The sequence below is a fragment of the Thrips palmi genome, unplaced genomic scaffold (genome assembly GCF_012932325.1).
Source record: "Thrips palmi isolate BJ-2018 unplaced genomic scaffold, TpBJ-2018v1 HiC_scaffold_6, whole genome shotgun sequence".
NCBI classification, from domain to species: Eukaryota; Metazoa; Arthropoda; class Insecta; order Thysanoptera; family Thripidae; genus Thrips; species Thrips palmi.
Window position 1 is genome coordinate 7,148,729 of NW_023144633.1, and position 27,913 is coordinate 7,176,641.

General features: G+C 60.5%; 1 protein-coding gene across 4 annotated transcripts in view; it reads left to right on the forward strand.

The window, feature by feature from the left end:
• Positions 1 to 302: 302 nt before the first annotated feature.
• The window catches only part of LOC117651645 (phosphatidylinositol 3-kinase regulatory subunit alpha), a 92,502-nt gene continuing 64,891 nt past the window's right edge, over positions 303 to 27,913 (forward strand). The window contains exons 1-6 of one of the 4 annotated variants that reach the window (XM_034395839.1): positions 303 to 521; positions 1,552 to 1,693; positions 1,926 to 2,155; positions 2,238 to 2,333; positions 2,416 to 2,541; positions 2,680 to 2,757. In XM_034395839.1, coding sequence (XP_034251730.1) covers positions 1,629 to 1,693; positions 1,926 to 2,155; positions 2,238 to 2,333; positions 2,416 to 2,541; positions 2,680 to 2,757 — 595 coding nt within the window. In that variant the 5' untranslated portion in view covers positions 303 to 521; positions 1,552 to 1,628. The other 3 variants (XM_034395838.1, XM_034395837.1, XM_034395840.1) reach the window with 3 other exon arrangements.

Consider the following 27,913-nt stretch of genomic DNA (forward strand, 5'->3'; position numbering starts at 1 on the left):
CCGAGACTCCTCGACGTGGAGCAGCGCAGTCGGGACTACTCCCGGCACCAGAGACTCTACGGCCGCGACGAACATGGCGCCCAAGAAGGGAACTACTCCGCGACTACAGCCTCTCTTGCCAACGTCCAGACCTCGTCCGTGGCTGTTTCATGCGAAGATTCCACTCCCAGCAGATTGGAACTGCCAAGAAAGGTGGTGGTTCTGATCGCCCTTCCTGAAATCTGTTGAGGTTTCCCATTGTCCTGCATTTGGTGCAGTTTTATTTGGGAGGCACATCAGGGCGAGCCCGTTGGTAGCCATGCCCACGATTATGAATGACTCTCTTCGACTTTGCGCGTAGTAACGTAGTAGCTATCGTAAATCAAACTTTATAGTTGAATATTCTGCTCTTTCATCTATGGAAACGGGTGCTGTCTGCACTTCTTGACACTTTGAAATTCAACGTTGGGAGGCTCGGCTCGTCGTGACGCCGGAAGTCATCGAGATCACCGAAGAGAACCTGAGCTTCCGGTATAAAAAAAGTGCGGATTTTTGTTACAGATACAAGGAAACTATATGTTGTTTACTTGTGTTCAAATAGTGAACAAATATCTTGTTGGTCTGTCTAGTTTGTGCTGGTAATTAGCAACTCTCCTTTGTTGGTCTTCATTCATCATGTAAGATATCTTTCAAGATCATAGCATGTGTTGGCACGAAAGTTTGTCTGGAAATTTGTGCTTTATGTTTAAAATTATTTTTCGTTGCTGTCCAGCGAACAAACCACGCCTTGTCAATCAAAGTTAGTTTTCGTCGATGTCTTTGGATAAGTTGCTTGTGTTTTCTCCCGAACTATGTGAATTTTATTCGATAAACATAACCTTCGCTTTGAAAATGTCAGTTGTTTTATTTACTTTTTCTACTTTTTTGGTCGCACGGGCTTACTGATTTAACTGCAAGCCTCTATAAGGACATATGTGTCATTTTTAAAATGCGAAAGTCGTAAGCAATTGCTCTCCAGGGCTGAAGGTTGTGGCTTTCGGCGGCGGAAAGAAAGGTGTGAAGAATGTTGAGAGGTTATGTTAGTGATGCGTGCGTACCTTGTAAACAATCGTCCAATTTTATTATCAAAATTCTTGTGTGTCACTTGATATGTTTTCAAGCCATTATTTATTTCTTGTTTTCATCTATTGTTATTTTAATTAGTATCGAGATGATCTTAGTTCTTAGGCTTACATTAAATTTTGTGTGCAGATTACTCTAAACGCCTTCAGACAGCATAATTTACAAGTTTGGTGTATTCAATTATCCTTAATTGTTTTTCAAAGCCATTCGCTGTAATAATTGTAGCTCAATTTTCCATGCCTTTGTGTACAGTTTGAATGACTTGAAAATGATGCATATTTTTCATTAACTGATGCATATTTTACCATCGTTCCTGAACAAAAGATGAAGGACATAAAAGTATTTCACTATTACATCATGATGAAAATTATTGACTAGATACTCGTAGTATAATAATGTTGTTTTTTCTTTGCTTCTAATCTTAAGTTTACATTATCTTTTTGTTCTCAGTGCTGCTGAGATCAGCAATTTTTGAGATGACCGGGAAGCAGAGCTGAATGCCGAACTGAGCACAGGATGGGTATAGAATGTGGCACGAAGACACTGTGAAAGATGAGCCTAGCTCAAGCTCACAGCAGTCAACTCCAAACAGGTAATTGGCCTATTGAAATGATTATATAGGTGTGTGTAAGCTCTTTACTCGGGACAAATCATCAATGTGAAACCATTGTGTTTCGGTTTATTTTCCAACGCAGTATTTTTGTCCAGTTAGAGCATTAAAGTCAAAATAATGATTTGATGATGCCAATGTGATGAATTCTAACTGCTTTGACTTTTGTTTCACCAACCATAACACAGTGGCTCACTGACTTTTATCTGTTTAGGACTGAAATCCAGCCCAGAGTGGGTTCCACCAGCGGATCTGGCAGTGATGGAGATGGATATGAGGGGGCATGGGATTGTGGGCTGTTCCAAGCTATCCAGCCCTATACTCCAACTGCCCCCGGGGAACTGGCATTGCTTCAAGATGATACTGTCAAGCTCCTGAAATTTGGCCCACAAGGTTGGGCAAAGGTGTTCAATACAAGAGCGCATGATTCAGGATATGTTCCTGGTGAGTTCCTCATTCATAAATGATGTCCAGACTGTCTGTGTTTTTCTTTGATTTATAATTGTAAATTATAATTTTGTTTCAGTGAAAAATCTCAAACGTCTTCCTGGTGCTGATGGAGCGACTCCACAATGGAGGAACCCATTACCTCCTCCAGATATAGTGCCACATAACGGACCAGGTAATTATTTTTTTTAAGGAAGTTTTAAAATATATAAATTTTTGTTCATACTTATAACTTGTATCCTCTCTCTCTATTTCAGACTATGTGCAGTACTCCCCTCAAGTGCCACCTAAAAGCAGTGTGTCTTCTGCTCTGTTACCCACTGGATCTTTGGAACCCCAGTATGTTGAGCTGGTTCGTTCAGAGAGAGATGAAACTGGTCAAGGTATGGTTAAAAAAATGCTCTTGTCAGTATCTTTTAATAAGATTGGGAGTTTTAAATTTTATTTCGCCCTATCCCTGTCTTGATTTTGATTGAATCTATTAGATTATGGAAATACATTCTGTTTTTCTCTCTCTTTAGGAGATGGCTCATCCCGACAAGTTTATACTCATAGACTGGTTGACGTTTACTTCCTAACACCCGTCCTCTGCAACCAATGTGAGTGATGCTTTATTTGTATTTTTTGGAGAGAAGGGTGACATTATAAAGACAACTGGTCTATAGGGACTCTCTGTCAAACGTAGATTTTCCAAGGTATCTCAGGGGTTTGTTTTAGGCTAAAAAATGCGCAATTGAGATCCACCAAAGTTCTGCTTACATAATAACTGCCTGTTTTTGCGGCTAGTTTATAATGATTTTTTTTTTGTTATGAATGCAACATCCATTTGAGTATGCACTGGGCAAAGTCCCATCCAATGGTGAGATAGCCGTTTGCTGAGTCTGAGTGGCGGCTGCCATCCTGAAGGTCTTCTCGACGGATGCTGCCGCGGCGTGCTATCTCTGGTCGAACCGTTTGTGTCACTTTTGCCACCCGCCTGCGAGTGACGTGTGTGACGCGGGCGTGACATGGTGTCACGCCGTGTGACGTGTCGTGAGGCTGGCGTGATAGCCCGCCCGATGGCACCGCGACCTCGGCCAATGTCCGGTGTGACGAAGAGGTTGGGACAATGGGAAAAGGGGGGAAAGGGGGGGGGGCGATCGCACTGCAGTCGCGGCCTGATAACGATGATTGATTGGCCAGTGTAGAGGAGTGAGTGTGGAATTTCCCTGCAGGAAGTGCTCTAGACCTGACCTGGGACACTTTCTGGCCAATCTGGGGTCCACCATCCACACTGCAAGAAGAGGGGGTAGTGTTAGCCTGTTGCAAGAAGACGGGGTGGTGTTAGAGGTTGGTGGTCTGCAGATAATTCAGTGCAAGTAATCACAGGGCCTTGTTGTGCAATATCTGTGTAAGTAGTTGGAAGAATGTGATTATGAGCAGTGCTACACTGGTAACCATGAAGGCAGAGACGATGGGGGGACTTGAAAACGAGCAAGCAGCATGTAAGTACCAAAACCAGTGGCGGATCCAGAGTCGGCCCAGAGGGGTGGGCGGCAAAGTAGGACTTTTTGCCTATTTACAGGGGCAAAGTAGCACTTTTTTCGTACCTTTCAGGCGGCTATCCCCCCCTTTCTCTGTATCCGAGCCTGACCAATACGAGGCATCAGTGATGCCGCATCACCATACTTCCTTGCGATTTTTGCCTCTCGGTACTTTCAGGATTTTGTCTTCCGCCCGTTCTCTCTCTCTCTCTTCTCTCCGAGGGCGGCGCGGGGTGGCGCAGTCATTCCTGGCGGTCGGAAGTTTTTCGATTTCCGGGGCAAGAAAAAGGGGAGGGGGAGGGGGGAGGAAGAGAGAAGGAGAGAGAGAAATTTAAGGTCAACAGATCGGGAGGAAGTCTTAGTATTTATGTTGGCAATGGCAATCTCGGGCCTGGCCGCGGCTACCACCGCCTGGCCCGCCTGGCCCGCCTGGCGGCCCTCGCCGACTCCGCGCGCTCCGCCAAGCGCTCCGCGCCCCGTCTCGCGTCTCTCTCTGGCGGGGCTTCTTTCGCGCGGTTCGGAAAGCCGAGCTTGGCCTGGCTTGGCCGAGCTTCCTCAACCCCGGCGGTGTAATTGTGGACAGAGAAGCGTTCCGTCTCCCTCGCACTCGCGGGGCGCTCCGTTCGGGTGCGAGAGAGACGGCGCGACGGCACTCGGCACACAGTGGGCCAGAAGACCGGCGGAGGCGGCCAAAACTCTAGACGCGTTTTGAGCTCCAGAGTCGCTAAATGGGACTCGAACCGAACGTGTGACCCCACCAATGGATTGCTCTCCGAACGAGGAATCCAGTGGTGGGGTCACACGTTCGGTTCGAGGCCTGTTTAACGACTCTGGAGCTCAAAACGCGTCTAGAGTTTTGGCCGCCTCCACCGGTCTTCTGGCCCACCGTGCGGCAGGCTTGCTCAGCCTGCTGATGGCGACGGAGGGCTGCAGGAGGCTTGCGGGAGGGGCGCGGCTTCTAGAAATATGAACGAGAACGAGTTCCAAGCCGGCCGGCTCTGATGGAGGGAGTGAGACAGAGACACCGTCGACTGGTTTGGGGCGCAAGCCGCGCAAGCCGGCTACCCTTTCTGGTGGCGCCTCGGCCTGTTTGCGAGGAGTGGATGGATGCCTGCGCGGCGGGCGCGTCAAAACCGTCGCACAAATTTCCCATTCATGACGAAATGAAGTTTTTATTTTTTGGTGGGTTGGTGTTGACGGTGAATTTCTACACGTCGTGCATATGAGAGTCAACCGTGCGTGCGTGCGTGCAGCCGAGCCCAGACTGCCGGGGTTGTTTTTCAAGTCGGGCACGGCCGCCTGCTATTTTTTATTCTCCCTCTCCGAGTCAAGTTGGGAAACGGAATGGCGAGCCGGCGCGCGACCGCCCCTGAGCCGAGTTCTAAAAGGCGGTGGGGAAATCAAGTTTGAAAACTGTCGAACATAGACGTTGTGTGGCAAGTTTTCCCCGCGATAAGTCGATCGCCCTTGAATATTCTTCCCAGGGGGCCAGGGCGGCCCGGGCAGGGCCGGTGGGCCGGGGAAATTGAGATTTAAAGGACGTTCGAAAGCAAAGTTGGGCCGTCAGCGCGGCGGGCACGGCGGCGCCCCATCGGCCATCGCACGGCGACTCCCCCAGGGCCGCAGGACCCCGCCTCTATTTTGCCAGAGAAGAATAAAATGATTTTATCGCGCGCTGTCGTTGAGGCGGAGACGTCCCGACGTCCCGACGTGTGCAGCAGTAGCACTTGTCAGTGCAGGGCCCCGCGGCACGGCGCGGCACGACTTTCCACCGACTTTGAAACATTCCCGCCGGGCGGGCGGGCGGTGCTGCCGGGCGGTGCACGGTGGGCCAGAAGACCGGTGGAGGCGCCCAAAATTCTAGACGCGTTTTGAGCTCCAGAGTCGCTAAATGGGACTCGAACCGAACGTATGGCGCCAACGCACAGTGGGTCAGAAGACCCGTGGAGGCGGTTGAAATCCCGGACGCGTTTTGAGAGACGCTAAATGGGACTCGAACCGAACGTGTGACCCCACCAATGGATTGCTCTCCGAACGAGGAATCCATTGCTGGGGTCACACGTTCGGTTCGAGTCCCATTTAGCGACTCTGGAGCTCAAAACGCGTCTAGAGTTTTGACCGCCTCCGCCGGTCTTCTGGCCCACTGTGCGGTGCTGCCTGGGCGGCCGACCTGGCCCGGCGTCGCCCGGCGGCGCAGGGACGCCGACGCCGTCGTTGGCTGGCATCGCGAAGTCGCAAAAGTGAAGCACTAACAATGAAACTAAACCAGTCTGAACCGCCCCTGAAATCGGCCACTTGGCTTCCTCGCCGGGGTGTGGCACGGCGCACGGCAAGGCACGGCAAGGCAGGCACGGCGTAACAGGGCAGGGCGGGTGCGACGGCGAAATGGTGCGCCATCGATCGGTTCGCGGTTTTTAAAGCCCTGGCGCGGGAGACGGAGGAGAGGAGGAAGGACGTCTAGATTCTAGGCTGTATAGGCGCGTGGGAGTGTCAGCGTGATGGAAACCTCGACAGCCCAACGTGTTTCCTTTCAAATTTGGCGTCGGATGCTGCGCTTCGCTCTGCGCGTGACGCGCGGGACGCTCGCCCCTTCCAATTCATCCACGAGTGACATTTCTTTTTTGTCCAGCCGCCACTTTTTGCATGGGGGGCCGCCTGCAGCAGGGGTGGGTGGATTAGCCGTGGAAGCCGGACTAGTCCGGACTAGTGCTCGGTCCTCTCCCTGCGGGGCACGGCCCGGCACGGCCCGGCACGCTGGGCATGGCATGAGGTAATGAGAGGGGCCCGCGTGCCGACGGCGTGCCGATTGTAGGGCCAGCAGGCTGATTCCGAGAGTCGTTCCGTCTCTCTCGCACTCGTGGGGCGTCCCGTGTAGGTGCGAGGGAGGCAGAGCGACGAAAACGACTCTCGGAATCAGTCTGCTGCGGGCCGTGGGGCGTAGGGCCGGCGCCTCACAGCAGCCTGGCCAGCCCGGCCGCCCTCTGCCGTGAAAAAGGGAAATGGAATCCCCCTTTCCTCCACCGGGCCCCTCGCCCTCGCCTCGGAGCGGCGGAGCGGCGCCCCAATTCAAAAGGACTCTGATCATTTGGCGCTGCCTTGGCCGGAACGCCCCGCCCCGCCCCGCCCCGCCCCGCCCCGCCCCGCCCCCCCCGCCCCGCCCCGCCCCGCCCCGCCCCGCCCGCCCGCCCCGCCGCTCTCTGGGGCGCCATGGGGGTGCCGCCCTGCAGGGGCCCTGCGGGGGTCCTGCGGGGGCCCTAGTGTGGGGCGCACGTCCGAACAGAATAGGGGCGGACCGTCGGAGCGACCGGGCGATGGACTGTGCGAGATGATATCTGGAGCTGCCGCGCCGGGCCGCGCCGGGCCGGGCTCCTTTCTCTGCTCCAGCCTTCAGCCCCTGCTCCTCGGGGCCTCCTCCGCGTCTCTCTCGCACCCCTGCGGCCCGGCGGGACGCCCCATGAGCGCGACGGAGACAGAGCGACGAATCGCCTCTTCGGAATCGGTCTGCTGACTGCCGTCCACGGCACGGACGGGGCACGACGGACTCCGTGCGTCGATGAGGTGGAGTGGCGCCCGGCGTGGCACGGCGTGGGCGTTCGTCTCCGGGCTTCCGTCTTTTTCGGCCTCTCTGCACTCACGGAGGGCGGGGGCGGCCGGGGCCCTTTCAACCAGAGCTTTGGCCCAAAGCTTTCGCCCACGACTTTACGCCTAGGGTTTTTCGCCTAGGACTTTTCGTCGGGCTTTCGCCGCTTGTCGGGGTGCATTTTGACCCGAGTGAGCCTCAGACGTGCAGGTTGGCTCGCGCCGAAAGTTGTCTCGACTGTTGCGGAGTTCTTTTATCGCACTCGAAAGGCTTTTGGCCTTCGAATCTGCGTGGTCAGCGCTTTTCTGCGTCTTTTTCTCCATCTGGAAAAAGGGGGTGGGGTGCATGCAAGTGACTTTGATCCGGGTCTTATCTGGCGCAGGGCGGCGCCTTTACGGCCGGCTCCTTGATGCTGGCTGGCTGGCTGGCTGGCTGGTGGCCTCATCACTTGATTCTGGACCAGTCGTAAAGACTGAAGGTGTCCCTCCCCGTCGCGTGTCGCCTCTCCGATAAGAGCGCTTTCGTTGTCGTCCTCCCCGTCGTCGTCGTCGTCCTCCTCCTCCCCGTCGTCGTCCTCCCCCCCGTCGTCGTCGTCCTCCTCCCCATGGTCGTCGTCGTCCTCCTCCCCATGGTCGTCGTCGTCCTCCTCCCCATGGTCGTCGTCGTCCTCCTCCTCCCCGTCGTCGTCCTCCTCCTCCTCCCCGTCGTCGTCGTCCTACTCCTCCCCGTCGCTCGTCGTCGTCCTCTCCTCCTCCCCGTCGTCGTCGTCCTCCTCCTCCCCGTCGTCGTCGTCCTCCTCCTCCCCGTCGTCGTCCTCCTCCTCCTCCCCGTCGTCGTCGTCGTCCTCCTCCTCCTCCTCCTCCTCCTCCCCCCGTTGTCGTCGTCCTCCTCCCCTCCCCCCCCGTTGTCGTCGTCCTCCTCCCCATGGTTGTCATCCTCTTCATCGTCGTCCTCCCCACCTTGGTCCTCCCCGTCGTCGTCCCCCTCGCTCTCCCCGCAATCCGACGTAACAGTCGCCGCTTCAGCCTCTGGGCGTAATGAGAGGGGATGAGCGTCACCCCGCGGCCTGGGCGGCCCGGGCGGCCCGGCCTCGACGGCCTCGACGCCGCCCTCGCGTCCTCGAGGCGGCCTCCTCAATTTAGCCCTCCAGGAAGGAGGCGGATTGGCGTAAAATGAAACCGGGAGCGCCCTCGTAACGCGATTCCGTTTCGGCGTGACGCCCTCGTGACGGGCGTGACGTCACGTGACGGGGCGGGGCGCGTTCTGCGCATCCGATATCGAGAGGCTCTCCCAATCAGCTAGCCCGATTTGACCTGTTTCCTGCGCGTCCGATATCGAGAGGCTCTCCCAATCAGCTAGCCCGATTTGACCTGTTTCCTGCGCGTCCGATATCGAGAGGCTCTCCCAATCAGCTAGCCCGATTTGACCTGTTTCCTGCGCGTCCGATATCGAGAGGCTCTCCCAATCAGCTAGCCCGATTTGCCTGTTTCCTGCGCGTCCGATATCGAGAGGCTCTCCCAATCAGCTAGCCCGATTTGACCTGTTTCCTGCGCGTCCGATATCGAGAGGCTCTCCCAATCAGCTAGCCCGATTTGACCTGTTTCCTGCGCGGCGCAGCGGCGCGCCCCACCTGAACCTGGCGCTGCCTTGGCGGGCCTTGAGTTTGATTTCGAACAGTGCTTTGGTCGCCGTCTCTCTCGCACTCACGTCGCGCGCGCGTGGCGGCGCGTCGTAGGGGTGCGAGAGAGAGCGCGCTGGCGGCCCTCCGTCCTTCGCCCTGCCGCTCTCCTTGACGACGAGGGAGCGCCCCCCGGAATGTCCAAATTGAAATGCTCGGACATGTCCGGCGCGCGCTTCCTCCAACTTCCTCTCGGGTTGTTTTTTCCTCGTGGCTGCCGCTCTTGTCGGCGCGGGGGCGGGCTCGCGCCCTGTCTCTCTCGCACTCACGCGGCGTCCCGTCGCGGGGCGAGAGAGAGACAGGCGAAGCAGTGGGTCAGGCGACTGTTATCGCCGAGCCCCTCGCGCGCGCCTCCGTGGATCCTCGCCCTGGCCATGTAGTGCCGCGGCGGCGAGGCGGGCAGGCCAAATAAATGGTGGGAAATTCCCGAATCGATTCAAGTCTGCGGGCGCGGCCGCGCGGCGTCGTCGTGGTGGGCCTGGCCTGGCCGGGCCTGCCCTTCCCTCTGCGGGGAAAAGAAACGGTCTCGGGGAGTACGGAGCGCGGGTTCGCCCCAAGCTCCCCCCGAGCGCCCGCCGCGGTAGGCAACCCAACCGGCTCGGGCGGCGCGCGGCTGCCTGCTCGGCGGGCGCTTCCAGGAACGGGAGGCTTTCGTCGCTCCGTCTCTCTCTCTCTCTCTCTCTCTCTCTCTCTCTCTCTCTCTCTCTCTCTCTCTCTCTCTCTCTCTCTCTCGTCGTCGCGTAGGGCCCGTAGGGGTGCGAGAGAGACAGGGCGCAGAGGCGCTGTCCCTCCGCGCCTTCCGCTCGCCTGCACCTTGACTGGCGGCTCGTCGGGCGGCTCGGCCGATTTTCCTCCGGGAAACTTTACCGCCATTACCGAATCGCCGCGGCGGGCTGTCCATTAACCACGTAACGCCACGCCGGCCACGCCCTCGCCAGGCCGTGACGAACCGCCTGCTCGTGGTTTATGCACGGCCCCGGCCAGGCCGTCGGCCGTACAGCCAGATCAGGAGCAGGAGGACTTGGTCCGGACTTCGGCAAGTGTTGGACCGACACCAAACTCTGGCCGAGCGGGAAGCGTGCGTCAGCAGTTAGGGAAGGGAGGGTAGCACAGGAGGAGGTTGTTCTCCAAAACTCGCCCTCTAACGACGCCGGGGCGGGCGAGGCGGGGCGAGGCGGGGCGAGGCGGGGCGAGGCGGGGCGGGGCGAGGCGGGGCTCGACCGCACGGGCACGGCACCGCACGGTGTAGCGATCGAAGTGCAAACCGCCGACGCCACCGGCCAGGCCCGCCGCCCCCCGCCGGCCCCCGCGCCGCCCCCGCGTCGCCGCAGAGTATCTGGGAACTCAACTTTCGGCGTCCGTCCGGTCGGCGACAACCCGCCCCGCCGCGCCCCGCCCGGCCCGTCGGTGTGCCGACCTACCCGTCCGATGAATTAGTAAAGAGTGCCTGCCCACCCCGCCTCGCCCCGCCCCGCCTCGGGCCGCGGCGGCTGAAATGCGAGTGCGGACGGCCAGGTCGGCGCGGACCCGCGCAGCCTTGACCCTCTGCATCGGCCGCCTGCCGTGCCGTACTGCCGTACCGCCGTGCCGCCGTGCCCCAGCCGGAGATGAAGTGGCTATTGATCGCCAGCGCCAGCAGCGCCCACATACACTGCCGCGAACGCGTGCCGTTGTATTTGCTGCATTTTAAATTAGCCAGGCCCGGTGTGTGTGCTGTGCGTGCGTGTGTGCACACATGCGCGAGGGCGCGCGGCTGCCGGGCTGATAGCGGCTGCCTGGTCGTGATAGCCGCGCGGGTTGATGGTGACGGAGTGCGTGGCGGCGGCGGGGAGGCGCGGGCGGGGCCGGCCCGACGGGGCAGGCTGGCAGGCGGTCGTTCGGCTATAATTGCGCTTAACACACAAGACTGTACACTTTACTGTCAGCAGTAAAGCATATTGCTGCTGGCCATTGCGGTGCCAGACCTAGGGCAACGGGCGTCGCGTTGGCCCCGCCCCGCCCCGCCCCGCCACTCCGCACCTAGGCGTGAGACGGCCCGCCTAGCCGCCTTGCAGCAGTGCAGCAGTCTTGCCAACGCCCTAAAACGCGTACCTCTTGCTACGGCGTGGCGGTCGTCGGGGTGCGTCGGCGCGGCGCGGCGGTGCGCTTGTGGGCAAGCACGCCGTGACTGACGGCCGCCGCCGCCGTGGCGCGGTGCGCGGACGGGCGGCGAGGCGCGTCGCCGTCGCCGTCCGGGACTCTGGCGCGCGTGCTCGGCGTGCTTTTTCGGAAGCGTGACCTTCCCCAACCGCGGCGTGGCGGTGGCGGTCGTCATCGAGGTGCCGCCACTGCCGCGCCCCGTCGCACTGCGCGCGCTGCGCGCTGCGCTCTGCGGTGTGCACTTTATGGCCGTCTAAGAATAGGTGGAGTAGGCATTGACGTTGGCAGCAAGTGCGCAGCAAGGTGTCGTGTCGCCCTAGCGCCGCGTGGCATCTGCCCGTCAATGACGACGCCGAGGTGCATCCGTCACCCGCGTGGCGTCCGCGCCGTCCGCACCGCCCGCGCCCACGACGCCGAGGTGCAGTGGCACGCAGTGGACGCGCCGGCCGTCTTGACAGTGCCTCGGCGGTGCTGCTCGTGGTGGTGGGGTACCCTGGACGCCGCGGTGGTCGTGATGGACACCGCCGTAATGGCCCCCGTCGTCCCGTCCCCATGTCGGCCGTGCCCGGCCGTGCCCCTCCCCGGCCTGCTCACTCATGGCTCGCTCATGGCCGGCAAGGCCGCACCGCCGTGGCCTGGGCCGTGGCCTGACTTGCTGCCGCACAAATTGGACGCGGCAAAAAGGTCAGGCCGGTCGTGGGTTCAATTCCCGGCATCCTTTTTTTTTGCTGCTCTGGTCGCGTCGCGCTGTGTCGCGTACACTGCCAACACGGCTGCCCCGCGTGGTGGCCAGTGGGCTGTAATCTGGTCACGGTGACGTCAGCGCGTCATAGGGTGCTTCGCCGTGCTTCGCCTCGCAGTGTGGCGGGTACTTGAAGTGGCCGCGGAGGCCGCGATCCAGGTAACGCTTGCCTTCTTGGCCCGTCGGCGCGCACCGCGGCGCCGCGGCGTGTCGAAAATAGTAATTTGCCTGCCTGATGGCTTTTTAATCTGACGAAGCGGTTATTTCACCGCATTGAGCCCTGCCGGGCCGTGGCGGGCCGCGCCGGGCCGCGCCGGGAGGCAGGGTGTAGGTGTGGGAGACCACGGTACCACCAAAGCCTCGGCAGCGAGTCGGCGCCGCGGCATCGCGGCATGCCGTCCGCGGTCGGTCACGTTTGGCGGCTCGGGATGGATTCGGCTTGACTCTGGGCCTCTGCAGACTGATTCCGAGAGTCGCTTTCGTCGCTGTACCCCTCTCTCTCACTCGTGGGGCGTCCCGTGTAGGTGCGAGGGAGGCAGAGCGACGAAAGCGACTCTCGGAATGAGTCTCCAGCGATTCATGGTCGTGAATGCGGGGGCGCGGGGGCGCGGGGCTGAATCCCGAATCGGCCTGCTCCGCGCCTTCGCCTTTTTGTCGGCGTGGTCTTTGTTTGGCGGGGGGCAATGTGAAACATTCGGGGGGTGCACAGTGGCCCACAAGACCGGCGGCGCCCGGCGGCCAAAACTCTAGACGCGTTTTGAGCTCCAGAGTCGCTAAACAGGACTCGAACCGAGCGTGTGACCCCACCAATGGATTCCGCCTTCGGAGAGCAATCCATTGGTTGGGTCACACGTTCGGTTCGAGTCCCATAAAGCGACTCGGGAGCTCGAAACGCGTACGTGATTTTGACCGCCTCCTCCGGTCTTCTGGCCCACTGTGGGGGGTGGCTTCGCTGGCTTGCCTGGCTTTGCTCTTCTTCTGTTCATGGCAAGCGGTGCGTGTGTGGCTGTTGTGGCAATTAGTTTGCTGGCCGGGGCGCCCATGACAGGGGCCGCGCCATGGGCTCCGGCATGGGCCCCGGCATGGGCCACTGCAGCCCTGCACTGCAATGCAAAGTTTAATGAACCTTTTGGGCTGCTATCTTCCGGCAGCGTGGGGCCCATCCATGGGGCCCTGCCATAGCCCCACCCCTCCCACCCCGCCCCACCCCGCCCCACCCGCCCGCCCCACCCCGCCCCACCCCGCCCCACCCCACCATGGGCCGGGCCGCGTCGTCTGTCTGAAGTGATGCGGAAAATTGACAGCAACAGCGCAGCGCGTGGGTCGAAAGGGGAGGGGGCCTCCAAATGGAGACGGCATTGGATCCATTCATTCATTTTCATCACTCATTTATTTTTACCATGCATTTCCTCCTCACCATTCATTCACTTTTACCACCGTGCATCCCCCTTTTCCCTGACATTCATATCCGTCAACTTATTTTCCGCGCGTCTCGTTCACCTTCCGGTGCATGCTGGATTTCCGACCAGCATTTATTTTTCGTCTTGCTGTCCGTTTTTTTCTCCCTCTACTCGTGTGTTCATCATTCATTGATTCATCATTCATTTATTCGTCCGTTTATCGCCCCATTCATGCGAGGGAGGAGTGGCAGCGTAAAGAATACCCGCAGGACGGCTCCGGCCCCTCTCGGGTCCCCGGGTCCCCGCCGGGTCACAGGCGGCGGCCGCACAGTGGGCCAGAAGACCGGTGGAGGCGGCCAAAACTCTAGACGCGTTTTGTGCTCAAGTCGCGAAGCGGCTCGAACCGAACGTGTGACCCCACCATGGATCCTCGTTCGGAGAGCAATCCATTGGTTGGGTCACACGTTCGGTTCGAGTCCTTAGCGACCTAGAGCTCCAAACGCGTCTAGAGTTTTGGCCCCCTCCACCGTCTTCTGGCCCACTGTGGGCCGGGTCGGAGGCCGCGCCTCGCGTGCTCGCCCCTCGCGCGTCGCGCTGACCCCGCTCTTCACTTTAGCCCGTAGCCGCTCTCCGTCTTCTCGCACTCATGGGGCGTCCCGCACAGAGCGACAGAGCGGCGAAGCGACTCTCGGAATCAGTCCTGTCCTCGGATCCGACTTGGACTCGGGCTGCCGCCACATGCTGGCGCTCGGCCATCCGTGGACCGAGGCATGCGAGGAATCTACACACGCGCACTTGAACCTTGAGTGCGTAGACGCATAGTGCAGCCCCCCCCCCCACCCCCGAAACCCCTGCCCCTCTCGAGAAGCGGCGCGTCGGGATCGGCAGGGTGCGCCACTCTTGCTTATCTATCTTGAGGTCGGGTTCGGGAGGCGCGCCGGCCGGCCGGCCCCGCTTGGGATGTGGGGCTGGCACGCCGCGTGCCTTGCCCTAGTACCGAACACAAATTTTACGGGCATTGAGTATTATGTGATTAGCCACCAAATTGTGCATCCTCGCGTTGAAACAACGAAAATGATACCCAACACAAGTGGTATCGGACATATGATGTCCCACCGTCATTGCGAACATGTTTAACACAAAACAATGGCACGTTAGGATATTCAAAATTTTTACTAAAATTGACATTTTCATGAATTTTCATGCGTAAGAAATTTTTCAAAAAAAAAGTTCCGAGTGTTTACTCTTTTAAAGAAATTGACAAAATTCACATTCCACATTTCAATAAACATTCTCATAAGTATCATCTGCTTTCACGTTAGCGTTAGCGTTAACGTTTTTTCTCCCTCTACTCGTGTGTTCATCATTCATTGATTCATCATTCATTTATTCGTCCGTTTATCGCCCCATTCATGCGAGGGAGGAGTGGCAGCGTAAAGAATACCCGCAGGACGGCTCCGGCCCCTCTCGGGTCCCCGGGTCCCCGCCGGGTCACAGGCGGCGGCCGCACAGTGGGCCAGAAGACCGGTGGAGGCGGCCAAAACTCTAGACGCGTTTTGTGCTCCAGAGTCGCGAAGCAGGCCTCGAACCGAACGTGTGACCCCACCAATGGATCCCTCGTTCGGAGAGCAATCCATTGGTTGGGTCACACGTTCGGTTCGAGTCCCATTTAGCGACCCTAGAGCTCCAAAACGCGTCTAGAGTTTTGGCCCCCTCCACCGGTCTTCTGGCCCACTGTGGGCCGGGTCGGAGGCCGCGCCTCGCGTGCCTCGCCCCTCGCGCGTCGCGCTGACCCCGCTCTTCACTTTAGCCCGCTTTAGCCGCTCTCCGTCTCTCTCGCACTCATGGGGCGTCCCGCACAGAGCGACAGAGCGGCGAAAGCGACTCTCGGAATCAGTCCTGTCCTCGGATCCGACTTGGACTCGGGCTGCCGCCACATGCTGGCGTCTCGGCCATCCGTGGACCGAGGCATGCGAGGAATCTGCCGACGGGATGGCCCTAAACCCTGCCGTTTACAGCGTAAAAAAACGAAAACAAAACTTTGGTACATTTGGCCCGATGACGTCACCTCTCGTCGTGCTGTACTGCCCGGCCGGCCCGGCGTGGCCTGGGCGGCGAAGTGGACGGGCCTGGGTACACTGGGTACAGGGTCAGACAATTACAGGTAATTTCGGGGCCGGCCGAGACCAAACGTCATATGAGCCAAGTAGACTGGAAAGGGCGATGTGCCCGGCGCTGTACTCGCCGTGTACGCTGTACTCGGTGTACAGGACGGGCGGGGGCAGCGACCGAGTGGGTCCCGGCAGGGCCCACCGTTGCCGCCCCCCCCCCCCCCCCCGGTGGGCCCCTGGGCCCGCCCCTTGGCCCGCCCTCGCACTCTCCGTCGCACGCCGTCCGTGCAGGCAGGCTGGCAGGCAGGCAGGCTGGCAGGCAGGCAGGCAGGCTGGCAGGCAGGCAGGCTGGCAGGCAGGCAGGCAGGCTGGCAGGCTGGCAGGCAGGCAGGCTGGCAGGCAGGCAGGCAGGCAGGCAGGCTGGCAGGCAGGCAGGCTGGCTGGCAGGCAGGCAGCAGGCTGGCAGGCAGGCAGGCAGGCTGGCAGGGGAGGCAGGCACAGGCAGGCTGGCAGGCAGGCAGGCTGGCAGGCAGGCAGGGAGGCTGGCAGGCAGGGAGGCAGGCTGGCAGGCAGGCAGGCAGGCTGGCAGGCAGGCAGGCTGGCAGGCAGGCAGGGCAGGCAGGCTGGCAGGCAGGCAGCTGGCAGGCAGGCAGGCTGGCAGGCAGGCAGGCAGGCTGGCAGGGGCAGGCAGTGGCAGGCAGGGTGTAGTCGCCGGGGCCAACACGTACGACGCCCGGCGGGACAGTCGGGGCTGGCAGCCACATCTTGTTAATTGTCGGCGTGAGGGGGTTGGGGTTGGTTGGGGTGCTGGTACCCCACTCTACCTTTCGCCTCGCTGCCTGCCTGCGCCTCCGCTTCCTACTCCCCGCCCGCTTCACAGTGGGCCAGAAGACCGGTGGAGGCGGCCAAAATCACGGACGCGTTTTTGAGCTCCAGAGTCGCTGAATGGGACTCGAACCGAACGTGTGACCCCACCTATGGATTCCTCGTTCGGAGAGCAATCCATTGGTCGGGTCACACGTTTGATTCGAATCCTATTTAGCGACTCTGGAGCTCAAAACACGTCTCTAGTTTTGGCCGCCTCCGTCACCCTGTGTTGCTCCAACCCGAAACCTCAGCCGGACCTGTACCCTGCTGTACTGCGCCGCGAGGCAGGCCCGCACCACGACGCCGTGACCCAGAGCCGTGTGCATCCAGCCGTGCCCCCCCCCCCCTCATTTCCTCCTCCCCTCCGTCATTTTTTTGGCCGTTCCCCCTTTTTCATTTGGCGCGGCGTGGCCAGGCCGGCCGGGCGCGCGGGGTTTCCCCGTCTTCCCCGTGCGAAATCTTTTGCATACCGAGGAAGAGTAAGTGAGGCGGGGCGCGGCCGTGCTGGCTGGCGCGTGCGCACCGGTGGAGGGGGAAAGGAAGGAGGGGGGGGGCAAGTCCCTTTAATTCATCTCTAGTAGTTCTATTTTTCCTGGCGGTGCTGCCGGCCGGGCGCTCAGTGGCCCGCGGACCGATTCCGAGAGTCGTCGCTCTGTCTCTCTCGCACTCGTGGGGCGTCCCGTCTAGGTGCGAGAGAGACAGAGCGACGACTTTCGGAATCGGTCTGCAGGCCGGCTCGCGCAGGACGAGTGACTGCAGTCGCTCCCTGAAACCGCACGGAGAGAAGAAGGGATCTCCTCTGGCCGCGCGGGGAAGGGGGAAGGGGAAAAGGGGGGGGGGGGGAGGGGGGGGGGGGGGGGAGGGGGTTATTAAAAATAAAGCGGCCGCGCGATGCGCAGTGCGATGCGCAGTGGTCGATCGTAAATCTGTCTCATTCGGTTTGGAAATAGATTGCGACCGTAGGGTACCGGCGGCGTGGCCGTAGGGCCGCGGCCCGCGGACGCGTCCGCGTGTCCTCGCGGTCCTCGCTGCTCGCCGCGGACCGAGCGTCGCCGCTATCAAGCCTCGCGCCTCGCGGGCCGCGGTCTAAGCGTCCGAGCCGCGGGCAGCGCCGGGCAGCAGCCCTTAATGGTAATGGCAATGCCGAGCGCCTGCGAGGTAGGCAGGCCTGTTGAGCGGCCGAGCGGCCGGGTTGCCTACACGCCATTACCATTACCATTAAGGGCTAGACCACGGGCGCTCGGCCGCCTGCCGGGCTGTGTGGCATTGGGGTGCTTGCTGCTGCTGCTGCTGCTTGGCGGTGGAAGTTATGATTGTTGTGAGGGCTGGCACGCTGGCACGCGGCCACACGCGGCAGGGGCGACCGACCGGGGCACAGTGGGCCAGCTGACCGGTGGAGGCGGACAAAACTCTAGACGCGTTTTGAGCTCCAGAGTCGCTAAACAGGACTCGAACCGAACGTGTGACCCCACCAATGGATTCCTCGTTCGGAGAGCAATCCATTGGTGGGGTCACACGTTCGGTTCGAGTCCTGTTTAGCGACTCTGGAGCACAAAACGCGTCTAGAGTTTTGGCCGCCTCCACCGATCTTCTGGCCCACTGTGGGGGGCCCCAGGCCCGGGGCCCCCGCGCACGATCGCGCTGACCTCAACGCCGAGGGGGGCGCCATGCCGCGCATCCGCGTATGTCAGGTGTCGCCTACCGCCACTGCCGCCGCCGCGGCCAAAACGAAAAAAAGAGTCTCGAGCGGCGGGCAAAGAAAAAGGCGGGAATTTTTGTGTTGGCCGGGGTGGGCGCGGCCGCGGCGGCGTTGGCAAGGCGCTGGTTGGCAAGGCGCTGCTGAAGGGCCGGCGTCCGGCGCGGCCGAGGCGCGGCGGTGCATTGTGCTGCTATTTCAGGCCGTTGGACCGTTGGAGGCACGCGCCTTGCCGCCTTGCACGCGCCGCGAAATGCAGGGACAAGCACACCTTACCTCGCGCGGCACTCGCTTCGCCGCCATCGCACAGTGGGGGGGGGGGGGGGGGGGGGGGGGGGGGGGGGGGGGCCAGAAAACCGTTGAGGGCCGCCCCCATTCCGGACCTGGTGGCCCGGCCTATGGCCCGGCCGGCCCCCCCCTTTGGATTCTTGGGTTCCCCGGAGGCCCCCTTTTACCGTTGGGTTTTTTTTTTTTCCTTTTCCCCCCTCACCCCGCTTTTTAAATTTTTCCGCCACTTTTTGGCCCACGGGGTGCACGGGGATGGGGCCGGCCCCCCCCGGCCCCGCCCCCGCCGGGGCGTCCAATTTAATTTTTTTCTCTCCCGCCTCTTTTTCCCCCCGTACCCCCTCCGCCCCATTGGGGGGGCCCGGCGGTGGACGGGAAAATTTCGCGCTTTTCCCCGCGCCGCCGGCCCGCCGGGGTGATTCCAAAACCGGTCGGTTTTCGCGATTTTCCCCCCTCCTCTCCTCCTTCCCTCCCCTCCTCCCCCCCCTTCCACTAATTCCTCACTCCTCCTCCTTCCCCCCTCCCCCTCCTCCTCCTCATCACCCCCTCACTCCTCACTCCTCTCCCCCTCCCCCTCCCCTCTCCCCTCTCTCCCTCTCTCTCTCTCTCTCTCTCTCTCTCTCTTCCCTTTTCCTCTTTCTCTCGCGGTTTGTCCTGCGGGGGTGCGAGAGAGACAGAGTGAGAAAACTGTAACGCTTTTCGGCATCGCTGTGCTCTGGCCCGGGCGCCCCGGAAGCCTTGTCGGCGTGCCGCCCTCCTCGAGGCAGGAACCATGGGCCCCTTGGCGGTGCGGGGCCGCGGCGCGGAGTCCCCCTTGTAGTGTAGGCGCTCTTATTAGGCCCGCGTGTTTGCGGCGACATCATTTATCGTGTGAAACTCTCGGCGCGCGCGACTCGGCGCACAGTGGGCCGGAAGACCAGTGCGGGCGGACAAAATGCCGAACGCGTTTTGAGCTTCAGAGTCTCCAAACGGGGCTCGAACCGAACGTGTGACCCCACCAATGGATCCCTCGTTCGGAGAGCAATCCATTGGTGGGGTCACACCTTCGGGTGTAGTCCTGTTTAGCTGCATTGGAGCTCAAAACGCGTCTAGAATTTTGGCCGCCCCCACCGGCCTTCCGGCCCACTGTGCGGCGACGCGTTGTATTGAACAGTGCCGTGCCCCCCTCGCCGCCTCCCCCTCCGTTTTCTACGCGCCGAGCGCCACGCGCTTTACATGTGTTCGGCATTTGGCGTCGTTATCGCAAAAATAGAAAAGTGTGTCAAAGACCCTGTATTTCGGGCGCGTCAAGGGAATTTTTTTTTCTGGCAACGCTCGAGCGGCGAGCCGTCGTCGTCGTGGTGGTGCTGCGTTCGACGCCGACCCCTCGCGGGCCGGGGCCCGTCCTTGCGCTGGCCGTCGTCGTCCTGGCCATCGGCACTGGGTGGCGCCGCGGTGGCGCCGCGGTGGCGCGCTGGGTGCGAGTGCGGGGGCAGGCCGGGCATGGCGGCGGCGAGGATGGACCGGTGAAGGACGCGCCGCCGGTCGTTCTGTCTCTCTCGCCCTCGTGCGGCGTGCCGCCCGGGTGCGAGGGAGACAGCCACGATGCACCGTTCGGGCCGCTGAGGCGTCGCCGCGTCGCGGGTTCGAGTCCCGGCGGCGCCCGCGCAAAACGGCGCGTCGCGCACGGTGAGGCCGCGTTGCTGGTTTATTGCGCCTTCCGCATTCTTGACGGAATTTGTTTGGCGGACGGCCGAGCGGACGGACGCGACGACAGACGGACGGACAGACAGACGGACGGACAGACAGACAGACAGACAGAGGGACGGACAGACGGACGGACAGACAGACAGACAGAGGGAAGGACAGACGGACAGAACGGACAGACAGAGGGACGGACAGAACGGACGGACAGACGGACGGACAGACGGACGGACAGATAGACAGGGACGGACGCGCTGCAGCCTTTTCGCTGCATGTTGGACCTAGACGTGTGCGCCGACCGCATTTTCATCGGCGGCGGCGTTTGGCCGAAATTTAGCCGGCGGCGGCGGCGACGCCGGCGTCTGCGCCGATGTCTTGATCGGCGGCGGCGGCGGCGGCGCGGGCGGCGTGTTGACTTAAATTTGGTCTATTTTCTCAATTAAAAAACATGCCCATGAAAAGAAAACACAATTTGATGGACTAGTTCTTTAGGGTGGACTAGTTTCGTTACAAAGGTAAAAATTAAACAATTTAAACACTCCAATAAGATTTTGTTCTCGCGGCGGAGAACGTGCTCGTCGGGTTGCCTATCCCTGGGCGCTCGCTGCTGATGGAAATGCAAATATTTAGGGCATTTAAGGTCGCGACGCCGACGCCGCCGCCGGTAAAATCATCGGCGGCGGCGCGGCGGCGCGCCGCAAATTTTTGGTCAGCGGCGGCGGCGTGGTAAAATTTGTCGGCGGCGGCGCAGCGGCGGTGCGGCGCACATGTCTAGTTGGACCCCGGCCTCGGCACGCCACGGCCTCGGCTTGGGCTTTTCGGGTGGTGTTTCGGACGGTGTGCCCCACACTGCACACTGCAACGGCCTCCTCTCGCTTTCCGGCGTGTCAGCGATTTCAATCTCACCTCCTCGTTTTGTGTCCGTCGAGTTGTAAAAAAAGAAACCAAGTTTTATTTTATGCCTTCTCCCCTCGTGAGGCCCCTCCCCCCTCCCCCTTCGCTCGGCTTTCTCTTATACTCCATCGTTTTCTTTTCCTTCGCTCCGCGATGCTGCCGCCGCTGTGACACCCCCACCCCTTGCGCCGCCTTGCGCCCTGTACGTCCCTGGTGCCTTTTCAGCAGTCCCACCCCCGAAAAGTACCCCCCGCACCGCCGCCTACCGTCGCCCGGCCCCGCGACCCTCTGGACTGCCACCCCCTTTGCCTCGGCACTCCCCCCGCCCCCGGCTGAAGCACTTGCACCTACAACACGCCCCTACACGGGCACCTGTACAGCCGCGCCAAGCCGAAGCCGGCCCAATTTTGCAGATTCGTGTGCGTGTGTGTGTGTGTGTGTCTGTGTCTGTGTGTGTTTACCTGGTTTCCGGGCACGCGGTGCGCGCGGAAGGAGCCCGTCGAGGGGCACCACACGCGAGGCGCCAACCCTGCTGCTCCTGTCACCCAGTTGCCCCCCCCCCTTTCGCCCCCCGGTCGCACCACTCGCAAAAGTAACAGGCCGACGAGTGGTGTAGATGCCTGCCTGGGCCCTCGACTCGCCCGACGGCCCTAAAGAGAGCAGCGCACAGTGGGCCAGAAGACCAGTGTAGGCGGTCAAAGTCCCGGACGCGTTTTGAGCTCCAGTGTCGCTAAATGGTACTCGAACCGAACGTGTGACCCCACCAGTGGATTGCTCTCCGAACGAGGAATCCATTGGTGGGGTCACACGTTCGGTTCGAGGCCTGCTTAGCGACGCTGGAGCTCAAAACGCGTCTAGAGTTTTGTCCGCCTCCACCGGTCTTCTGGCCCACTGTGCAGCGAAGCCACCCGTCGCGCCTTTCGGTGTCTCTCCGTCTCTCTCTCTCTCTCAGTGTCCGTCAGTGTGTCCGCCCCGCGACCGGGAAGCGAAGCTCGAAGCTGGCAGTGAAGGCCCTCTTCATCGCTCGCCCCGTTTCGACACGAAACCAACCTCGGCTAGACAAACCCGCATGGCGCCCGCCGCATGGCGCGGTACAGTCTCGAGCAAGAACGGCGCGCGCATTGCTTTTGCGCGGGGGGCTGTGCGCGGTGCACGCGATGCACGCAGAGCGGCCCGCCGTGTCCGCCCCCGCTGCTGCCGGGCATTCGTCCCTCTTCTTTCGCCGCGGCGGCGGCCTTTCCTTTTGTCACGTTATCATCGTTTCCCGTGGTGCTGGCGCGCGGCCGTGCCGACGCCGTGCCGACCGTTATCGAAGGAAGTTTCATGTGGTGTGCCCCCGTCGGCCCCGTCGCTCGTTTGACACTGCCGCGACCATTCTGTCACACACACACACACACACACACACACACACACACACACACACACACGCATGCTCACGCACGCACAGCCAGGCTTCCCTTATCGTGTGCATAGCCAGTCGGTCGCGGGCTCGCGCGCCATGGGCTTTTGCCTCGCTTTTGCTGCCTCGCTTTGCGTGCATCGCCGTGTGCTCTCTGTGCGCCTCCATCATGCGGTCTGGCTCTTCCGATGCAGTCGCGCGGCGCCCACACCGTATTGACCTGTCATAACAGTGCCTCGTCGTCGATTTGCTGCAGGAGCTGCAACAACAACACAACAACAACGCCGATGACGACGTCGACTGCAACGACTAGAAAAATGCGCATTGGTCCAAATTTGAGCCATGTCGGAGCTACACGGTAAAAACGGTTCCAGGTTTTCCCAGGAACCCCCTGGAAATCGCTCATGTCTGCGCCTTAGGGCTCCTGGGGAAACCAGGTACCGTTTTTACCGTGTAATACGTAGCAGTCTTGTAGCCTCACGTCAGTGCTGCTCGCAGATCCTATTGATACACACACTTGTTGACCGATATTGTTTTCAACACCACGTGCTCTTGTTTAGTGTCTTGGTGTTTGTTGTTGTTGTTGTTGTTGTTTTACAGTGGCTCATTGCGTCTGTCGTACGGTACCGGTCCGGTCCGGTCGGCGCGATGATGGCAACGCGGCCGAGTGGCCGCCACGTCGGTAGTAAAAGTTTGCCTACGTCGGGAAGGCGGTGGCGGCAGGACGCGGCGCGGACGCTGCTGGCTCGACACTTTTTAAGTGTGTGAATGCAGCTTAGGCTTCGCGTGTCGCGGGGCGCGGCCGGCCGGCCGGCTCACCGTGACGACGGTGACGTCGCGGACGTCGCGGACGTACGCGCGCACTTCCGGTCCGACGGCGTCCTGGAAAACGGAGGCCTCGGAATGCCCTGGGTGGCTCTGCGTGGCGAGGGCTGCCGTTGGGGTGTAGATGGCCGTGGTGGTGTTGGCCAGAAGACCGGTGGAGGCGGCCAAAACTCTAGACGCGTTTTGAGCGCCAGAGTCGCTAAATGGGACTCTAATGGAACGTGTGACCCCACCAATGGATTCCTCGTTCGGAGAGCAATCCATTGGTGGGGTCATACGTTCGGTTCGAGTCCCGTTTAGCGACTTTGGGGCTCAAAACGCGTCTAGAGTTTTGTCCACCGGCGCCGGTCTTCTGGCCCACTGTGGTGCTCCGCAGGTTTTAGGGACGGGCGATTTTGCGATTAATCGCAGGTGCGATGCGATTTTTTCAAAAAATCGCGGTGCGATTTCGGTTTTTGAACCTCGGCGATTAATCGCAAAATCGCAAAATCGCAAAAAATCGCTAAATCGCAAAAATCGCACCGTGCATGGATTTCGCGACCACTGTACCGAACGAGGCTGGCGCGTGTTGTCGGTGCCACTAGCCTGCCATTTGACCACTCAGGATTGTTTGGCAATTTTAAAAAGATTTGTGCCATAATGGGTAGTATTAAGTATTGTTGCGTTATTTGCGATTTTTTGCGATTCTTGCGATTCTTGCGATTTTTGCGATTCTTGCGATTTTGCGATTAATCGCATGAAATCGCGATATATGAGAAATCGCAATCGCGATACTAAAATTTGGAAATCGCCCGTCCCTAGCAGGTTTTCTAGATGACGGCGTCTAGATGTGGCTGCGGCGCCCACCGGTTCGGACGGGCGTCACTGCGAATGATGGGCCCCCTGGGGTGACAGTGAGCAGAGCTAGAGGCCCTGCGCTCCTGCGCTGTAGCTAGAAGAGACTCGAGTGACATAGAACAGTCCCCTCCGCGCCCCCCTCGGCCCCGCCCCGCCCCGCCGTCGCGTCGCGCCGCGCCCCGCCGTCAACACCGGACGTATTTTTTATTTTACTATCGGCCGTAATTCATAGGTGGTGCTTACCTGGTCTTAAAACTCGTCCGGCACGAATGCCGCTGCGCCGCGCCAGCCAGACTGATGCCGAGAGTCGCTCTCGACGCTCTGTCTCTCTCGCACCTGTGCGGGGCGCCCCGTGAGTGCGAGAGAGGCGGAGCGACGGGGACGACTCTCGGCATCAGTCTGCAGGCGGTTACTGCGTAGTGGGACCTGTGGCAGCTTGTGGCACTTGGTGGGCTCTGCAGCGGTGCAGCATGCTCTGACTGCGCTGCCGCTGCGCTGCCTGCGCTGCGGTGCATCCAACCTTGTCATTGCCAGAGACGTCCTTCTTATTGTCGTTTTATTTAATGTCATCCGCATTGTGAAAGGTCGTGGTACCACTCTGTGTATGTGTCTGTGGTGTGTGTGTGTGTGTGTGTGTGGTGTGTGTTTGTGTGTGTGTGTGTGTGTGTGTGTGTGTGTGTGTGTGTGTGTGTGTGTGTGTCTCCACCGGCGTGTGACGGTCGGGTATTATTTTCGGGTGGCAGTCAGTCCTCTGACAGGGCGTGGTCCGGCGGGGCTGAATTGCTTTTGAAACTTCCGTTGTTCGCTCTGTCGGCTGGCCGGGCCCATGTCCTGGCCCATGGCCTGCATGTCGATGATCGGACGAGTTGACCCGCGTGACCCCCTCCGTGCCGGCCCGGTGGTCTGCTGCACCTGATCGATGCCTCCCTTCAGTGTGGATAAAGAAACACCAAGTTTAGATAAAAATTGAACTGACGAGTTAGCAGAATATTAGGACAAAAATAGTTCCTGGTTTTCCCAGGAAATCCCCATGTCTTATCTGGGAATTCAAGGAACCTTTTTTTGTCGCATATTATTTTTGCCACAAGATTCAATGAAGTTATTTTTTTTTCGTGGTTGTGTTGGTAACACTTGCTGGCGGTGGTAAAGCCCTTCCCCGAGGAGGTGCGGTAGGCCCCGCTCTCTCCTCCGCCGCTGTTCGGGACAAGGGAGGAACCGGGAGGAACCCCCTCGGGACGCGCGGCACCCTCGCCAGCAGACTGATGCCGAGAGTCGTTGTCGTCGCTCTGTCTCTCTCGCACCCATGGGGCGCACAGTGGGCCAGAAGACCGGTGGAGGCGGCCAAAACTCTAGACGCGTTTTGAGCTCCAGAGTCGCTGAACAGGACTCCAACCGACAGTGTGACTCCATCAATGGATTCCTCTTTCGGAGAGCAATCCATTGGTGGGGTCACACGCTCCGTTCGAGTCCCATTTAGCGACTCTGGAGCTCAAAACGCGTCTGGAGTTTTGGCCGCCCCCACCGGTCTTCTGGCCCACTGTGGGGCGTCCCGTATGGGTGCGAGCGAGACAGAGCGACGAAAACGACTCTCAGTCTGCAGAATCCGCGTGCTGCGCTATGCCCGCCCGCCCGTCCGTCCGCGGCGATAAAACCACCGTTTCGGAAACGCAGCCTTCTAAACGGCGTGCGTGGCGTGGCCCGCCGCCTTCGCCACCAACTGATAACTTTCCGCCCGCTCAGCGCTGGGCGCGGCCCGGCCCGCCGCTGCATAGTTGTTGCAGCGACATAGAGTCCTTGAGAGCCAGCGGAAAAACGGGGCTCGCCACCGCGTGGTGCGCAGTTTCTCACACCAGCCGAAAAGCAGCAGACTGATTCCGAGAGTCGTTTTCGTCGCTCTCTCGCACTCGCGGGGCGTCCCGTATAGGCCCGAGAGAGACGCTGCGACGAAAACGACTCTCCGTCTGCAGGCTGGCCGGGATGGAAGAAGCCGCCCCGCCGAGCATTGTGCTGGCGTCTGCGTGGTCCACTCCACTGCGACCGTCGCGTTTTGTTGTTCGCTGTTCGCCTCGTTGAACGGCGTCCGTGTGTTTTCGCTCCGCCTTTCGAGTGTCCCTCGTTGTCCGTCGGTTAATTTTCGGCCTGCTCCAAACGAGGGGGCGCACAGTGGGCCAGAAGACCGGTGGAGGCGGCCAAAATTCGTGACGCGTTTTGAGCTCCAGAGTCGCTAAACAGGGCTCAAACCGAACGTGTGACCCCACCAATGGATTGCTCTCCGAACGAGCAATCCATTGGTAGGCTCACACGTTCGGTTCGAGTCCCATTTAGCGACTCTGGAGCTCAAAACGCGTCTTGAGTTTTTGCCGCGTCCACTGGTCTTCTGGCCCACGGTGGGGCGGAGGCTTGGTTGCCTCGGCTTGCCTGCAGTGCCTGCACGGGGGTTGAAAGGTAATGGAGTGCGGTCGTTGTGGGGGCGCGTTTGGGGGGCTTAGGCCCCGCCAGTCCACGCCAGTCCACGCCACTGGTGAAGGGGTGCAGCGGGGGTAGCGAAGTGTCCGACGGTCGAAACGCCTTTCCCGCCCCGCGGCCCTTTCAGACGCGCTTGAGTTTGCAGCGCGCGTTTTAAGCGCCGCGTCCTCTGGCGGTCCTAAACCCACACACACACACACACACACACTCATATACTCCCCCCTTCCCCCTACACACACACACACGCACATAGACGGGAAAAAACAAAGAAGAAAGATGGTGGTGGTGCGGCCTGAGTGGTCGTGCACACCGCGGCCGTTAAAACTAAATGGCCGCTACCTGTGTTGCTTCCTCCTTCCCCTCGCCTCGGCCGCGTTGTCCGCGTCGGCGGCGTTGTCGGCAGCCGCCTTCAGCCGCGTTGCGCGGGTCAGTGCGTCACCGCGTTACGGCCGCGAACCGACCGAACGCGCCGCCCCGCCCTGCCGCCCCGCCCGCCAGACTGCAGTGCAGTGGCGGTGCTGGCGTCAAATTGGCTGTGCGGGAAACACGTAACGGTGGGGTGTTGTGCGTCGCGGTCCTGCGTTCTAGGTGCCTCGGCGTGGAGGTCCGTCGGGGCGGTTCGGCGGGGAGTTTCGGCGGAGAGGTTCGGCGGAGAGGTTCGGCGGGGTGGTTTGGCGGTTGTTTTTGGCAGGGCGGGGAGGTTTGGCCAAGGGTTCGACGGGGTGGATTAGCGGGGAGGTTCGGCGGAGAGGTTCGGCGGGGACGTTCGGCGGGGACGTTCGGCGGAGAGGTTCGGTGGGGTGGTTCGGCGGGGTAGTTCGGCGGGGTGGATTAGCGAGGAGGTTCGGCGGGGAGGTTCGGCGGGGAGGTTCGGCGGGGAGGTTCGGCCGGGTGGTTCGGCGGGATGATTTGGCGGCGAGGTAGTTCGGCGGGGCGGTTCGGCGGGGTGGGGTGGTTCGGCGGGCGGTGATGTCGGGTCGTCGTCGTCGCGCGAGACTTGGACGCGACCTCGCGCGGGGGGAGGGGGGAGGGCGAGGGGGTCGAAATGTGGTGGTGGTTTACGACGGCGGCGCGACGTTTATGTGGAATGCGGTGGTCCAGCCTGGTGCATGCAGTGCACTGGGTGATGCATGTTGTCGGGGCCACGGACTTTCACCAGAATTTTAAAAAAGGCCGTTTCTTTTACGCGGTGCGCGTTCGCTCCGTCGGTCGTGGCGTCCGTCCGTTCGTTCCATCCCATTCCATCCGAGGTACCGTCCGTCCGGGCACCGTCCGGGTAGATGCCTCGTCTCTTTACGACCGATAATGGCAACGGTGGTGGTTTACAGGTTTACAGTTCGTAAGGGAGCGCGGCGAGCGCGGCGTGTTTCCGCCCGCAGACACTCAGGGACGGGTTTCGAGTAACGACAACGCCATGCCGCTGGCCGGATAGTGCGCTTGTGCGCAAGTGCCGGCGGGGCGAGGGCCGCGGGCAAGGGGGAGGGGGAGATTTCGAGTTTCGAATAACGGTCGCGGGCGATTTTCATTGTTTTCGGCCACAAAATTCTACTTTGTTTCAAAAGAAGCTCAAGTCTAAATTTTTATTTGAGGAAGGCAAAAACGTTCCCCCCCCAAAAAAGCATTATTAAGT